At 39.7% G+C, this 18509-nt stretch overlaps 2 protein-coding genes across 2 annotated transcripts in view; one reads left to right on the forward strand and one right to left on the reverse strand.

The window, feature by feature from the left end:
• Window positions 1-18509, reverse strand: part of LOC118428963 (neuronal acetylcholine receptor subunit alpha-10-like) — a 65144-nt gene that overhangs the window by 40119 nt on the left and 6516 nt on the right. The window lies entirely within an intron of this gene.
• On the forward strand, window positions 7873-17911 carry LOC118428968 (neuronal acetylcholine receptor subunit alpha-10-like). The gene is made up of 6 exons (XM_035839295.1): window positions 7873-8227; window positions 9511-9555; window positions 11768-11877; window positions 15873-15981; window positions 16356-16794; window positions 17312-17911. The coding sequence occupies exons 1-6, from the start codon at window positions 8225-8227 to the stop codon at window positions 17812-17814; spliced, it is 1209 nt and encodes a 402-aa protein (XP_035695188.1). The 5' UTR covers window positions 7873-8224; the 3' UTR covers window positions 17815-17911.

An 18509-nucleotide genomic window follows, 5' to 3' on the forward strand; every position in this document is an offset into this window, starting at 1 on the left:
GGCTCATTCTGCAACATTAATTCTGCAACAATAAGTTTGTACAAATTGAAGTACATTTTGTTATAGAATGTTTGTCATACGCAGATATGTGCAAATTTCTGATAACTACAGTGGAAGCCGCTTAATTGCACGGCCTATTTGCCAGTGAATTTCGTGCGATTATCCGGCTAGTGCAATAATGCGAAGTTATCTAGCTGGACCTCGCCGGTTTGGGATTTTGGGATTCCGTGCAATTAACAGAAGTGTGCACGTGCGTTAATCCGTTGTGCAATTAGCTGGCTCCTACTGTATAAGTGGCATTTAACTGGACCGTAAATATGCACGTTTAACGAAGACCCTAATGTTCACGTACATTATGTCATCTAAGTATTACAATGTAAGATAATGTAAATCTTTAAAGTTGCATATACATGAGGAAGAAGAAAGGGAAATGACTCTGACGCTATATTTTGAATATAGAATGACCTTTTTAAACCTTTACTTTATAGTTATCTACCTCAATGGGTATTGTCCACACTTGGGCAGCAATATACAATAAGGATCATTGTCATTGTCATTATAAACTTGGAAATCTATCTTGATACAATCTAATTTGAAGGAAAATGATTACTTATACTTCCATATACAACCACAGTGTTATTATAGTCTGGTTTATCCTACCGCAATACCTACTTCAAATACCTCTGGACGCGTCTGTACTTGATTGTAATGTTTCTATATCACCTTAAGCGTTGTGTGTATATATTTTCATTGTTGTTATGAATGTCTTTGCTATGGGCCAGTTGGTGCCTGTAATAAAGAATTAATCAACATACAACAGAACTTTGAACAAGTGATCGACGTTGATCAATAGACTGCCGACGCTGATCAATACATTGCAGTTAAACACAATCACCACCCTGAGGGATGACCCAAATACTCACTGTCGGGACATCCATTGCCTTGATCTTGTCGATAGGTTCACGCATTTGAAGAAAAAATCATTTAAATCTCTATTGAAAATCATTGTGGCATCTCTGTTAATACTATGATACGGCGCGGTCGCATTTGTCGTAAGACGTCATACAGAGGACATACGTCTTTGTCGTGACAAGACAATCATTTCCGTATCAATGCTATTCCAACAAGTGTGTTTGGAGACCTCATACCTCCATGAAATACTTTGAGCCTTAAGGGTATTTATTGTTTATCTTGTCTTATTCATAATGCAAATAAGCCTGTTAAGTAATGTAACATAATCTACTGAAGGTATGTTTCATTTTACAAAATTACATATAAGATCATTTCGTTTGGTAGAATGTTTAAATTTCAACATAAATTATGGAAATAACCGTATACTTTTATAATCTATATATAGTTGTGTGCACTTTTAAACTAATTTACACATGTCACAAGTAGGAAATTCCCACCTTTTACCCCTGTGAAATTATTTAACATTAGAGTCCATTCCAAGACACCATGCGGATGTTTAGAATTGATTTTAAAGTTTTGTAATTATATATCTAGGACATTTGATACTTCAGAAATATTTTTAACACTGTTTCAACTTTATAAATATTTCCCTGGTCCTGTAAAACTTTGGAAATATTCATGGTGTGGAATTGGATACTTCTAATGGTTTATGAATAATGATAACAGCATTCTACCATTATTTACCATTTTCTACCATTTTCTACCATTTTTTGTAAATGGTTCGGTGGGCTGGGAAGATAGCAATTCACACATCCTTGCAAAGTATGGTTGGGTGCCATGCAACAATACACCTTTCTCACGCGGCGGCCATGATAGATCGAAGAAGAGGTCAATGAGGCAAACAGACAAAACTTATTTCTAAAATCAGGTCCCATTTAGTTTTCCCCCAAACCACACAAATTTTTATGATATAAGATAGAATAATAAATATTACAAGAAGTGTTATGCACCGAAAGATGTAGCAATTTAGAGTAGTGTAGACTGACCCCATATTCCCTTAAGAGATGCAAAATAAAAACATATTAATGCAAATTTTTAACGAATTTGCAGCCATTGACTTATTGGTCGATTTCCTAATTGGCAGGCTACCATTGGTCGAACTGCTAATAATGATGGACAGCCTTTTGTTTGCCACATTGAACTCGTTTTAGATCTATCATGGCCGCCGTGTGAGAAAGGTGTATGGCCCACCACAAAGGATCCACCATGTACCAGTGCCCAGCAGTGAAATCTAAAAATATACAGATGCAACAATAGGGCTTACTTTTATGGGGGCAATAAACTAATTTTACCATTTGGCCAGGTTTACCATTTTTTGTAAATATTTGCAAATGTGAAATAATCACAGAGAGGTTTCACAATTATTCTAAATAAAGATATTTTTGTACAGTTACTTTCAAAATGTTTCTAAAATATTCAAAGAAATTCAAATAAATTAGTATTTTCTTAGTCAAGTTTTTGAAAATAATTTAACTATTGTGGCTCAGATATTCTTTTATTCAAAATAATTCAGACTAATTATAAATATCGCCTAAAAACCCTCATGGTGTCTTGGAATGGACTCTAATTATGCAAATTATATTCATATTTAGTGAATATAAAGTCAAGTAATATTAAGTAATGTTTCACATTCCATAAATAATATACGTATATATAAAGTCCTATTATGGACGATAGAATTATAGATTTTCTTCATTAATCATGCAAATTAAATCCTTAATTGCATGTCATTGAGTACATCTCTGTCTAAACTACCTGCGCATCGAACATCATCATGGCAGTTTGTTTAAAAGGTTTGCTGACCATAGATATTCGGAAACACAAATAGACATACGCACAGACACACACAGTCATTATTCTTTCATTTATGTATGTATGTATTTAGCATTCCTTTATTCTCTGTATGATCAATAGAAATTTTGTGTTAATATGATTAGTTGACCCCTCACCTCCTCAATGTAAGCTCGACCTCCACGAAAAGCGGCCTTGAAGGCCGATGGAGTATCTATCGAGTTGAAATAAAGGCACAAACAAACAAACACACACAAGAACACAGACACACCAAAAACAATACCTCCATTTTTAATTAAGGTAATAATGCCCACATAGTGCGAAGATCTCACTAGTGACCGAGCCCATCATTTCGGTACTACCCAAAATAAGATCAGGTAAAGTACGCGGGTACGTGACGAGAAGTTTAACGAAATCTTGAGGTTAGTAAACCATTGATACGGGTCAATAAGGACCATGAATATTTGAACTAACAAGCCAGCTCTACGGGGAAAGTCCAGGCCGTAATCTTTCCCGTTCAGACGGGCATTAGATATCAAACGGCGCCGCCTCGTACTTGATTGTGCTTTCCTCTGCCAAGTATTTCTACATGCATTAATGGGCTTATTGACCCGCGTGCCACTGATTCACATTTGATGACCTTTGGGCGAATTTGAACCCCTTTCATGACCTTTAGATCCATTAAACGCGTCTGGCTGTTGCTATCGACACCCTGATATCTTTCCCAACACCCAATTAAGTCCATGTAATGATAAACAATCAGTCAGTGCCATTCATTAATTCACAACATTGAACATTATGTCATTTAATCAACAGCTACATGTTTGCATTGGACGTAGATTACCTCAACATACTATTATTAATTTGTTTAATACTGTTTTGCAGTTATGGTCGTTACTTTTGCACGACACTTCAAATCTATGAGGCACGTTTATTTGTTACACCGTGTTCAGCAAAGGGTCGTGACCTCACTACGACCTAAACATTAAATGTGACAGCTGCTCTCGACGCATTCGAAGGATTCAAATCTTTTCACGCTGTTTGTCTTGTTGTCTTTTCTTCATACACTTACACTTTGCATGATATTATGAAGTCAATTGCAAAGATTATTATACACAGAAGGTCGCAGCAAGATCGCCGTCTAGTGAAAAGCATTATTAGGCTAACTTTGAATCATTGCACGCAGTGAAAGTTTGGTATGCTTCGATCGTTACATACTACACTTTCTTTTTCTTTGAAAGGAAGCTTTTATCACCAGGGTAAGGCAAGTTGCCAGCTTCTTCCCAAGTCATCTAACTTCTCCAGTCCAGTACAATACTTCTATCAGCGACGTCTTTACAAGGTGAAGGTTGGTCAATGGAAGGCTTTATCTCTCTAATGTAACTTGGTAAGGTTCTCTCGAATTAGTAACCTCTTGAGTAGACGCACGATTAGTTTTGCTCTACCTGGCGCCGTGTACAATTTCATTACACCTTTCAGATAACCTTTTGAGATGGAGGCTAATTCATTTTCTAAGTGAGCAATTTACTAGTATAACAGCAATCAATAGTCATACAGAGCTCTATTGTGACGTATCGTCCTTTCTTTGCGCATTAGAGTTTTCCCGTTTAAGAAAACAATTCATAACACGTGACCGGTGTGGGTCGTGAGCGACAGTTTATCAACTGACACGTTACATTCAGTGTGCACACCAGAAATCGTCGTCATAATTCTGAGAGTTCGCCAATCATGATTGCCGCGGTTAAGGGGAACAGGCCAGTAGTGGCACATCACCAGATCCATGCGCCAACCGGCAACCTAGCCACCCTCACCAATACGACACTGGGGTAAGAGTGCGGCCAGGTAGATGTGGCGTTAATACCAATGTGGAAGTCTGTCTGAAGGACGTTCGAGGGCAGTGGCGAGGTTAGGGATGGAGCTATCATGGATTGTTGCTGTTCTCTTCACTTACACATGCGCCATTGGAAGCGCAGCTGGAATAGGTACGTGGTTTAATGGATTTACCAATCATAACATCGTGTTAGCTATTGTAGGGAAGACCATTGAGTTTAAACGCAAAGACAAACGGTCAAATGCGTTTCTGCAACTCCACTGATCCGAAGTTCATTACGCCCTTTTGGGATATCTATTTAGACTTATCCGCACGCTAATACGTATCATGAATATACTTTATACTTGATAAGCAATTGCCCAAATGCTTTTGAAATGAGACGATCGAATTGAGGAGGCTGTATTGTTGTTCTGCCATTCAGGTTAATAGCTAAGGCTATCAAGTTCTATCTATGCGTTTTGAATAAAGATGTATGTTCATAGGCTTGCCTCGCACACTATCAGCCGCCGTGAGGACATGTATTTCCATATTCATTATTACCTCAGGGAAATGTTGTATCTTGACATAGACCAATCTTTCCTTATGCGCTGCCATAGCTCACTTTGCTTGGGAAATGCACTACATAACGAAGGGGAAACTCGCATTGATCCAACTTATCTCCAAATCTGTATGTCTCCTCTACGTACTAACGATGTTTTGCTACCTTTTCAACATTCGCAGTTTGTAGCATCCATATTTCCTTTTTATGTACAAATATTCTATAATCGAGCCATTCCTGGAACGGGTCTGACTTCATAAGAAAAAGCTTCCTCCTCAATATTTATAGCACTGTCCGATTTATCGTACCTTCATATCTTGCCCATATGAATCATATGTATCTTTCTCTTTTGATGCATCGTAAGTTAACCATTCTTCGTCACAAAGGGTTCTGATTTATTGTTAATAATAACTGTTATTCGTTTTCGTGGATCTAAAGACAGTTTTGGAAATATTTCTTTATCTCAACAATTTGTTACGCTTCTTGAATACTCTTCTAGTTTTCTATCCCTTCAGGGTTGCATAATGATCTATTATTCATGTTATAGCTTTAATCAAGGAGGTTGAAAGAGGGTATATATATATAAACGGCTCTGGTATTTTTCCGCACTCATGAGTTTCTTCAGGCACAACTTATAGATTATATTCGGTGCTAGGATCTTTCTTCATGTGGAACTTTATAAATAACATGGTATTAACATCGATCACTATTGAGTTGATCAGGACATCCGCAGCCAGCTGGTCTCGTATCGCATAGACATTGTTTAAAACAAGATTTCTAGGCTAAGCCACTTTAATGACGTATCAGGGTGCTTTTCGGTGGTTAATGGCCATAATGCACCCCATTGACCTTCTGGAATGAAACATTTATCTTAGTGGTCTCAACAGGGATTACCCTAAAGAGCACCTTGTGGACGGGATAGATTGATCTTAATAGTGATTACCGTGCCTCTGTAAGTATTGCTGAGGACTTGAAGAAAGTTTACATTCCGGTAGAGTACAGTTCGTTAGTTGCTTGAAGAGACAAGATAGTGGGAACCCAAAATATGACTGCCTTTGAAAGATACGAGCAACAGCACAACGCAATCAACCAACAAGTAACGAATCCAACAGAATGACGTTCCTATGTTGAAGGTCTCTGAGAACTGGGATAATGGTCTGATGGACCTGGACACATCTTATCCAATCTGGTATGATTTAATCAATTTTCATGTGTACTACAACCTCGGACAAGGATTTTGTCAACAACGCCAGTGCATATGCTAAGGAACACTGTTAATGTCATTCACATTGATTCAGGATCATAGCCCCTAGGCACCTGAGCTGATGTTGCCAAGTATTGACGCCCCTCCAATTATTCCCGGAGATAAGACAGCCATGCAGACACTTGCCAGATGAACCCCGCAGAGGTTCAATTGAGAATCTCAATTATTCAAATTTTTGAATCTCAATTATCCAAAACATTCGTTACATCAGATGATAGATTGTTTTATCCTCCCATCTGAGTAAAGTGAGGAAAGTCGTGTAAAGTGCCTTTCCCAAGGGCACAAGATTGGTAACTCGGCAGCCCGATTCGTGGGATCCGTGGAGGTAGCTCGGATGGAACTGATTCTGACCTCCATATCGTTTCAAAAGAAGTCGTACTTAGGTGACCTGGTGGTCGCGACCACATTGAAGAAACAATGCCTCATTACAACATCCAATAATTATCTGCAACGGAACACATTCAATAATGTAATTATCGAGACGATGATAGAGTAGTCTCTGGGCGCAGCACATCAAACCAAAGGTTGAAAGATATCCTCAATATTCAATACCACACAATCCCTATATTTCCATTCAGCAATTTCCATTTTGTCACCGGTAAAAGGGTAAATTGAATAAGAATGAGTAAGAGTCCAATGATTTACATAATGATTTAGAGAGTCCAATGTTTTACAAGTAAGAGAATATATCATGGAGATAACACTGCAAAAAATTAGTCCTCAAATTTTTATCTAATTTTTTCAAAATCGATTTCAAATGCAAACTAAATGAATGTGCCGAATACATTTTGCAATCAGGTCTATCTGAGTTCCCTAAGTTTGTACTGCATGATGACTTGTTGGGTATATGTACGAGAGTTTGTTGCATCTCAGCTGGATGACGTGTGCTTTGGTGCAATATCCTGTAGCAGCAGACCCAATGAAGCCATGCAGTCATGCAGCAAATAAGATCGCACCGCAGCCAAAATATACACCTATAACAACCGATAACAGGTCAAATGCCAACACACTTGGTGTTATAGAAGAAAAGTCCAGGAACATAAACTGTGTCCTGGTCTTCTTTCAAACCATTGTGTACTACTAGAACTGCTTTCCCCACACTATCATAACCTCTGGTTCAATTTTGAGTCTATAAAGTTGCCTGCTGGTACTGACGCACATCGTTTCCAACTAGAACAGTAGGACGGTAAACCCTGGGATTTTTACACCGCCTTCTCTTGCACACTTAACTTCCTCTTTCAAAGGTGTGCTCCTTTTCAAAGAAAGTCCTTAACCTTCTCCCCATTGATTTACCAGAGGTGCAAGGTTAGGTAATGAATACTCGTATGGATGCCTCGGAGAAGAAAGGAAGAAAACCAATGCCAAGCTCCTACAGTGACGACAAATTCAATATTTACTGCAAGTGTATTGCAGTCAATGCCCCTGTACCCATGGCAGTGATGTATTAGATACCGCCCAACTCATGTACGTTTATACCGACTATTGATTGCAGCTAATTGATGGATGTTAGACGAACACCAGCCACTGGAAAAGTGTTCCCAACGGATATGTTTAAACTGCGGATAAAGAGATTTTATATTAACATTGACACTCTTTTTTTTAAATCTTAACGAAGGTGGAAATAACACGACGTGCAAGTGTACAGCAAAGTATATGAATGTGACAAAATGAGTGTATATGACATTTTTACATTGCTCCATTTCTAGACATCCAACGTAGTCTATACAACCATCTCTTCGACCGATACAACAAGGCCTTACGTCCTTCGAGTACTCCTAGCAACACGTTGATAGTGGAGATAGGAGTAGAACTTACTCATCTCATTGACATGGTGAGTATAAGACATTATTCTCGATGCATATGGCAAAAGTCTGTTTCCTTACCCAGGAAGCTCCCAGTGAGAGTTGTTTTTAAAGTAACTACATTTTTAAAATGCCATCCTAAAACAGTTGATGGAGTTCGATTTTGTGGGAGCAGCTTACGAATCAGCTCATGAGAGTGTGAGTGATTGGTAAGGAATCCACCTCTTCCCCCTCTCTATGACTGTGTTTAGTCCTGTGAGAAGTTGGACGTCGTCCTTGAGCTTACTGGCAAACTTATGATCCCTTGTTGATGAATTATTGAAAAGCCTGGTCTTCATCATGATTACAGAGCTGTATGGATGAGCAGGGGCCTGGCTATTCTTAGCAGGGTGCTCATGCTTTCAATGTAGGGATCATTTAGATTTGATCCTCCGTCTCACAAGCATCTAATCAACTGACACTAGTTATCAGTTTTACAAGAATGTTTTGACAAAATACCCATGATTACACAGTCACACCCTCTCTCATTGTGATCACATTTCGTTTGGCACCATAAACAAGGCACCTACCTTCCCGGTAGTTGTGAGCCTAATGAAACAAATAAAATTCTTACGAGACACATTTATCCAGCAAGGAATGACTGTAGCAATTATCTCTCTCTGGAGAGATAGTTCCTCAAAGATAAAAACGTATAGCCTCTTCTCTATTCATGGCAATTTTTAGCCCTGTACCTTAACGGGCGCAAATGGAATTGCGTCCCCAGTGGTATAATGGGACAAGTAAAGCAATCATGGCTGTAGAGGAGAACAACTGCGGTTTTCGTGCTCACGTATGGAACACATTACTAGTCATTAGTCGACTCTGATGGTGGTTGGTAAATCATTCCTGAATGGCGACACGACGTATTTTACTTCAGCAAAGTCGTTATCAACACCGCCTAGGCCTTAACCGTAGTCATAAATTTTCAGCAACTTGCTTTGTATTGAGTACTTTACATCACAGTCTCGCTTTGTGTATTTGTTTCAATAATGCATTAGATGTTATCTGATTACTTGTTAATTAATGATGACATACCGACATAAAAGTGTCATTTCTCACAATACCAGCACACTGTGTTTTGTCTTGATTATGTCCAAATAGAATCAACCTTCATGATGATGGAAACCTTGTCATCCTGGATTATTAACTTTACTTGTGTCTGCGTTCCTGATCGCTTTCGTTATGATTGAATATTGCATCACGTCTAATGATTGATATGAATGTTCGATACAGTGCGCGCATCATCTATCGTAATTCATGTTCCTTTTTCTAGAATGAGAAGCATCAAACTTTGACAGCAAACTTATGGCTGACAATGGTGAGTTGATTCTAAACTCCTCATAGTGTAAATGCAGATTGTGTAGATGCTTAAAAGTTATCAAGGCTATGTATACATGACAGGAGAAAATGTTGTACATGGCGGTATTCAGATTCTCTATGCATTCAAATGTCTTCTTGTGTTTGAAAAAATTCAAATGTCTTCTTGTGTTTTGTCGTGTATGCATGTCTGTTTTAAGTCTTTTTTTACATCAAAAAGTAAATATAATTGTCATCAACAGAATCAGAAGACTAGAGTGCTCCAATAGTAATCAATTGCTATGATAGATTATCATTTTTATACACACAGGCGTGAAAAAATTACTAGACTGCATTTGTAGCTTTCCAAATGAAAATTGAAGCGACATTCATGATTATCTATTGTCGTGGAGAAATACGGCCTGTGGAAAGCCTATTACCAACGAACAGCAACAAATGAAATGGTTTACAGCAGAGAAAATCTCATTGTCAAGCGAACGATCTAGCTGATAGATGGAATCGACGGGCGAGCTTCAGGATATAAAATCTGTAATTGGTTCGGTCGAAATGTCTATTACATGTCCTTGAAGTTCCATTGGACATCTGAAGTACAACCATCACATCTTCAGCACCGAGGACATGACCTCCCAATTGTGGTGACATCAATGTAGCCCCTAGTGTCATCGTTGTTGTTGTTTCTTTGATCGTTTTATATCTCACATGCCGTCATGTCTCCTTTCTCATCACATGTGTCCAGTTATAACTTATCTGTCATGTCACGTGACCTCTAATCTGTGCCATCCAAGCCTCTGACTTTCTACTGTACTTCCTGACAGGAAAACTTTAGAAGACACTGTAGCAACTTCAGTATCCATCCCCTTTGTCATGTTCACTCTCATACACATGTTCACTTTGATACGCTTGAAATGAAAGCTGAGAAAGATATGCCATTTTAGCAAGATAAACTAGGCTGAGACATTGAAACGCTCAAAGATGTTCAGCTACCAAGGCTCTTGGGGCACACCCCTGTTTATTTCAGGTTTCATTATAATTCGATGCTGCACGGCCAGTGACCATCTTTTCTAGCTGCAAATGAGGCAAAAGGATTTCAAGCACAAGACGGATTGAGTTTTTTTGTATCGCAACCGCTCTATTTTTGGTAAATTGGAGGGGAAAACTAGTATCTTTATGAAGAAAAACAATGCGCAAAATTGACCCTATTTGCGTACGATAAATCCGTTAAAAATTTTGAGCCAATTTACCATTTATCATTGCATTTCCGATTACAAAACGCCACAAACTTCATTTCTTGGCAAATGGGCGCATCGCATTCAGCGCAGAAGTATACCCAGAAGCAAGCTCCTAGTCCAAAATTTTACCAAAAATACACAATTCCCTTTATCTTTCAGCCATATAAGCATGTTATTTTACAACAGATCATGACAAACGTGAACTCAAACCTAGACCCCTGAACCCTTTTCCTTACTTATTTTTCGTTCACCCGCACGGCCTCACGTTTAAGAACTGGGGTGTACTGAGCAAGGCGTGTGCACCGTTTACTTGATCTAAATAAACCATCATAGGCTTTCGTATAGCAAAAGAAGCATGAAAAACACATATACAACATCGTGTTAAATTTCAGGGTAAGCATGCAATGTGGATTCTATACCTCTAGCTAGCCTTCTTAGTTATCCCATGTGGATCAATAGGGACAAACGTTAATGATCCTACCATACTGATGTGCCATGTAGACTAATGAGCCGAGAGCCCTAACCATTAACACATGACACCGATCACTCTTCATGTGCACCGAATGAGCTTATAACCATGATGCACTCAATCCAAAAGATCTTATTAGAGGACTTTATTATCGTGACCTACTTTTTGCAGCAACTGCCGTGTCTCAGATAATCACAGCATCCATCACCTAGGTACAGCTGGGTCACATGGACGGGCAGCCGACATGCTTACATCACAATCATCCCTCATTCCTGACTCTGGAGCCGCCTTGTTTCCGTTTACTACATATCAGATCGAAAAGCTGTTCAAACAAAGTTAAGCTTCAATTTTAAGTTGCTGATCAACAGTCGTACACAAATAAAGAGAACGCCGCCCTGGTTGTATACTGTTTCGAGTTCTGGTTCCTTGAACATATGTATATGTATTTAGTTTTCCTTTCATTGTATATTATCATATTATCATATTGTTTTCCTTGTAATATTATTCCACTGTAGGGTTGGAACGACTCGTATCTCCGGTGGAACGACTCTGAGTGGAGAGGAATAACTGCGTTAACCGTCCCAGACAGTTACGTCTGGAAACCCGACATCGTTCTGTACGAAAAGTACGTATACATGCTTCCTAATGAAATACGAATTTGCTTTTTCTTAACCGATAAGAGCTTTGAAATACATATGGGCCATAAGCATTTTTAAAGTTCGTTTTGGTTAAGAAAAGCAAATTCATGGTCTAGCACTCCGCACTAAAGCAGTAAGTATAGTGTATTTTCAAGAAAATTGCAGATAGGACTACATGAGTATCAAGGGTTAAATAGGAGCCTTTGGGGCACTCTTATGCAGTATATTTTAATCCTATGGATAGATATGCCAGAAATCATATGGGGTGAATGAGATTTATAGATGAAACTAGAGAGTACTCAATTTTGAAACACATATTTTCAGAAATCTCAGAATTGTATATTGGGGATTCCCTTAGATACGGTAGGAGCCACTAATATAATGCAACAGCTTCGAGCAACAGTTTTGCTACACGGACCAACGGATGTAACAGGATCAGTCATGGTCGATGTAGGCAATAATATCCGGTATGCTGCACTGCGACATCCCCGTCTGCTCTGCTGCAGAGATTTGGATGGAATTGATTTTCCGAAAAGGATTCAGCTTGCACGCTCTGTAAATTCCGTTGACAGGGATTGTTGGCTTCAAAGTTAAGCCTAATTTGATGCTGGGTGCATCGGGGTTTATTGAACTAAGCTTATTACTGGCCTCGCGCTAGTCGCAATTTTTGCAATGTTTGGATTATCAATTTTCAATCCCTGACAACTCAGGCCGCACTCACAGCCTAAAGTTATTTCTCTTTTAATGCGTCTGGATTAAATTCCCAGCGGGAACAGCGACAGAATACAACATGGACTATTAGATATGGCACAGGACCACCATTATTTAACATGGATGTCCTGCATGTATCTGGAAAATCATCTGAGGACTTCAGTTTGCCTTTAATATGTGTGTCAGAGAACCTTCTTTTAAGCTTGCACTGTCAGGCGCATTAATCACGATGTGAAGGTGAAGACACATCTAGCGAAATTTCTATTCAAAATGATACAAAAACCATTGACCAATTTTCAAAGCTTCTGTTTCTAATAAACATATTTCAGTCTTTTCAAGTGTATGCACCCTCCGACGATTAAAGGGGCATTCCACTCCAGACGGGGGTGGTGTTTTCCAACAGATAATGTGCCAATTAATACATCATTAGCCGAATATTTTGGGTTTCACCTTGGGATGAATTGCGCGATGTGTGTCTTGTAAAACAATCTGACGCTCACTAAACCCATGCAGACCCTACCAATGCATTCCCTATACGCATAGACACTTTGTTTATAGTGCATATTTTCGGAATAAATGAGGATCGCTAAGTACAAAGAGAAGGCAAATTGCTCATAAGATAGCAAAGAACACATGACAAGACGAGATTTCTTAGCTATCCTGAAATTAGTTTTGTGACCTTACCTAAAAGTTTTGAATTGTATTGAGCCATAGGATTAATTCAATTAGAGGGTACTTGGGGAGTTTAGTAGGAGACTGAATGCTTTTGAGGCACGTGGAGCGACTGGGTACTTTATCGTATAATGTAAAGTAGTATGCATTTATTACTTCCTAAAATTGATATCAATAGGAAAATAACACTCCTGTGTGGAGTGGAATGCTCCTTTAAAGATACATCCCTGCATTAGTCAACAGGTCAAAATAATCTGTAAAACGTCGGTTAAACACCTACATCTCTAAGATTCATTCATACGTGACAATAAACTTCATTGCAGAGCCGTCCCCAACATGGACATTAAGTTAGATGGATAGGAAAGTAAAAGTGCAGAGAGGATACGTTATTACGGTTATATTCCATCTAATTCTACAGGCTTTGAATCTTCGATCTTCTTAACAGTTTTCCCATTACATCGCATTTACATGATATGTGAAAATGCGATGAAATACGTGAAAATTTTGTCCTTCGTTAAACATGCATATTTACGGTCTTGTTGGATGTTACTTATGAAAGGTTTAGATATATCTGCATAAAATAGACCAGATACGTCTGGTTGTGTTGAATAGCTGAGCTAACGATCTTCTGTATTCAGCTCGTTTGCTAGTTTACTGAAGCATATATTCAATAATGATGGGCTAAGGCATAACCTTGCATGACTCCGGTTTCGACGGAAAACTTTCAGTCAAACCCATACTAGCCTTTTACACTTAGTTTAGATGTTGAATAGATGCTTTTATTACATCGAAGAGTTTTCCAGATACACCAACCTTGCAATTGTATAGCAGTCCATGGTGCCAAATGGAGTCAAATGCCTTTGAAATGTCTACAAAACGGGCGTCGAAAAGCTGTTTTCACTCAGTATGTTTAAAAATCAATCTTTTTACTACAAATATATTGTCTGAATTTAAACTGTTTTTTTTTTTCAAAATCCTGTCTGGTGTTGGAGAGAAAGTTTGATAGCCTTTTGTTTTACACAGAGGTAAATGATTTTCCAAGACAGCTTGAGACGGAAATGTCTCGATAGTTGTTTCGATCATCTTTTCTTCCCACTTTCAAAAGCACTTATCTAACAGAGAAATCGATACAACAGCGAATAATCCCTCACGACCACCCTGGCTACGCTTCCCTGGCTGGCTTTACTGCTGATGAGAAGTGTGCCCATATGCCCATAAACGTGACAATGGGGCTCTTTTCCGCCTCATATGTTGTTGAGCACAAAGGACATGCAGGAAACCAATACCGTGCTGTATTGGAGACTGCCGCGATATAATGGCCTCGGGACAAAGGATATGGGTCGTTGCCAATAAAAATGTCGGTGAAAATTCACTGGGAGATTTTTTTCTGTCCCGATCATGAACATTAATGCCTCGAGAGACGCCTAAGCTCACTCCAAATTAACCCTGTAATCTAGTTGCGTCTTTGCCAAGTTTGTTAGCATATATACAATGCAAACTCACAGCTATCAGGGACATTCTGAATAATGTGCATTAGAATGCTATTCTTCAACAGTTAAGTCATTCTTGTTTTGTACTAGTTCTACATTCAAGCCACGCGCATACAAGGGACATTTTTTAACTGCATTTGACTCATGACTTTTTTCTCATCATTTGCTATATGGATAAGGTCATACCAGCTCCGCACAAGTAGCCTTTGCTTTGCTTCCTTCACTGATTACGCTACTTCCCTCTAGATGCGTTACAATGATCGAGATAAGTGTCGCTTTTTACCATCATGTTGTCCCAGAAATTTCGGTTATAAATTGCTGCCTACCCAATATTAGAACTGTGAAACAAATGGGCCATTTCACGCAGTTCAATGTCCCGTGTAACAAGGTTATATTGTAATATGAGAAGAGGCCATCTGAAGAGCAGATGGGTACAAGTACCTATATATGCATAGCGTGTCAAACCCAATGCCTGAAACCATCCATCTACAGCGGATATCTCACCGGACCGTGCCATTTTGCGGAAAGCATTTCCAAATTGGCGCTGTTTGTCGCTTGAATTACGAACTTTTGGAAACGCTTCGAAATTGCAGTTTGCAAAAATGACACAAAGCAGCGCAATTTATGTATTCTATACTATCTTCTTATCTGCGTTGTGCTAGATATCGTAACATCCTTTTATGCATCATTTTTCATCGGTTTTTGATACAGTGGCAACGCTGTCGTTTCCAATAACACGCTTATCTGGGCTTCATACGCAGATGTTTTCACGTCAGTGTATTCTCAAGGCCCATGGGCGCAAATTTGCTAGCCTCTACCAGGCTCCGTGGATCGGTAGAGTCATTATCCTCACCACGTGGTGAGGAAACGTACTCTTCTGGCCGGCTAACTCCCTTAGCGTACTATAGACTCTATTTGTCCAATTTCTACAATTAGACCACCGATCCACGAAGCCTGGTAGAGGCTACAAATTTGCCCAAAATGTAACGAAATTTGCCCGTACAATTTAGCGCAGTCCTGCTAAATGCATAAGGTCTGGCATCATGTCTCTAATCCTAACAGACGACATTACATGTTTGTCTGTGAGTGTTTTACTTCCTGTTCCACAGTGTAGACCAGCATTTCAAAGGATGGTCCAAGTCAGAGACGTATGTGAAGCTCCACCACAGCGGTTACGTGTTGTGGGAGATTCCAACCGTTACTCTGTCGTCATGCCAGGTAAAGGCACTGAACAGTCATCTGAGTTTATGCCGCATAAATCTTTACAAAACATTTCAAGGTGGTATAGGGTCTCCGAACTCTTGTTGTTCTCAAAAATCTATTATTTCAAAGTTATTATCCTGGGGCAAGATGCTGTATGTGCCGTAAAATCTAACTTGGGTTTCTGCCAACTTGGTTACGGTGCAGTTACATTTGTCGTTGGCCGTCGTACAATTTTGATGTCGTGGAAATGTGACAGAATAAATAAAGCATTTTGGTAAGAAGACTGCTTTCCCAAGAATGCTCTCAATATTCAATCACAGGACACTTAGATTTCATAAGATATCAGTGACTGTATGAGAAGACTTAACCTCTTCTTGACCCCATTACAGGTGAATGTATCGTCCTTCCCGTTCGACCGTCAGAAATGTCCACTCAAGTTTGGACCCTGGATCCACAGCAGCTACGAGGTGGAGATGAGAAGCATGGCAGAGAAAGGCAGTCTGAAAACCTTCATGATCAACGCGGAGTGGCATGTCCTCTCCTTCGCCGCACACACGCACATCAGGTCTTACGGGGAGGCATTCGACATCGGCACTCCTTATTCTGACGTTACATTTGTCCTAGAATTTCAGAGAAAATCCACCTTTTACGTCTTTAATTTGTTGCTGCCTTGTTTGCTTTTGACATTTCTCATGTCGACCATGTTTTGCCTCCCCATGGAGACGGGAGAAAAACTGTCTTTTGGCGTTTCCATTCTGCTCGCTATAGTTGTGTTTCAGTTGGTGCTGAATGAAGTTCTACCTGAATCAGAAGAACTCCCATGGATAGGTAAGCTTTAGAAATAACGACTATCTTAAGTTTCTAGTGTATTTTATTGCAAGGATTAATGCACTGAAAACCCTGTTTATGTTTGTAACACAGTTACTGTTCCCAAGAAAATTGAAATAAGAATTATGCCTGAAATATGTATGGATAATGTCTGAAATATGACAAACCTTTTCACTCTTCAATAACTGTCTAGTCTGACTCAACCACGCTCCTAGCGGCCGGCCCGCTATTTACCACTCCATGGCAAATAACTGTCTTGCCAGTACTTAACGTCGGTAGGATAGGATAAGTGCTCAATTAATCACCAAAGCGACTATCAGGTGAAAGATGTGCAGCGACGCCTGACGGTATAAGCCTGAATTACCGACATGCTGTCTCCATTCTATATCCAGCGAGTGTTAACATGTGCCTGTAATACCCTCACTGATTTGGTTATCGATGACAATTTGTTTTTCTGTCTATCTACAACTAAGAACAGTTATTACTATCATTGTTATCATTGCAATACCCTCTGCAGGTCGGTACGTTATCCTGGCGATGATCATGATGTCCGTGTCCCTGTCCCTGTCCGTGATGGTGATGAGCGTGTGCGACTGCTCCATAACCGTCAGACCGATGCCGGGGTGGGTCCGCACGCTCTTCCTTAAACTCCTGCCACGAATCATGTTCATGGGAAACCTGTACAACGGTACCGGCCAACCGAGCAAGCTACCGACTGATGAAACCGGGACATTTCAGATGGACCTTAATATCGTCAGCGATCCACCAGAGCCATACACGACACCTTTAGACCACAACGATCGGTCCGAATATCAGGCTGGCTGGAAAGTCTTGGCAGTGAACCTGAGAAGTATTGAGCGGAAACACAGCTTCTTCATCAGCTACATGAAAGAACTGGACAGAAAAGAAGAAGTGCGCAAAGAGTGGAGAACCCTGGCCAAGGTCTTGGACAGACTTTTCTTTTTAATTTACATAATAACATCTACTCTGTGCTTGGCGGCGTTTGTCGCGTACGTGTAAATACATCTGGTAGAGACACCAGTGCACCCCCACAATAAAACTTATTGTGACGAGCAAATGGTGAACGACTTCCCCTTTTGGGAAGATGTGGCCTCTGATATATACTACACATATCTATTTATTTATTCATCTCAAAACATGTGGGTAGCCCCTTCAACTTGTTTGAAGTTGATTTCCAAGGGGGCCCACTACATAAATAACAAAAACGAAACGTGTTACATTCAGTAAGACAACCAGACGACAACAAACAATATATACAAATAAACCGAAGCGTCTTTACCAAGAACAGTCAACCAAAAACGTCAACGGTGGAGGTCAGAGGTCCATGTGCGGAGGAGTGTGTCTTATATCTGTATCTGTGCATCCTCCTACGCAGGGACATCCAACAGTTAAACCGCCTGTTTGGATGTGCCCTGCTCTTTCAGCCGTCACTCTTAGTTCCTGACCACCCTGCTTATAAATATTAATGAACTTACTCTCATGTATGCGAGACCCCTTTTGAAAACTGGAAGCGTAGTCTCTCATTGGCTGAAAGCTGGTTTGGGGGGACGTTTACAGGAACTAAGAGTGACGGTTGAGAAAGCAGGGTACATCCAGACAGGCGGTTTGGCTGTTGGATGTCCCTGCGTAGGAGGATATATCTGTGTAAATAGAAATGATCTATATTAAACAAGATGTTAAATGTATTGATGGCA

The sequence above is a fragment of the Branchiostoma floridae genome, chromosome 13 (assembly GCF_000003815.2).
Source record: "Branchiostoma floridae strain S238N-H82 chromosome 13, Bfl_VNyyK, whole genome shotgun sequence".
NCBI classification, from domain to species: Eukaryota; Metazoa; Chordata; class Leptocardii; order Amphioxiformes; family Branchiostomatidae; genus Branchiostoma; species Branchiostoma floridae.

Excerpts from the sequence above, each read along its gene's own strand:
- LOC118428968 (XM_035839295.1), top strand. Across the intron at positions 9,556-11,767 it reads CAAACTTATGGCTGACAATG|GGTTGGAACGACTCGTATCT; the intron begins GTGAGTTGATTC and ends ATTCCACTGTAG. Across the intron at positions 11,878-15,872 it reads GACATCGTTCTGTACGAAAA|TGTAGACCAGCATTTCAAAG; the intron begins GTACGTATACAT and ends CCTGTTCCACAG.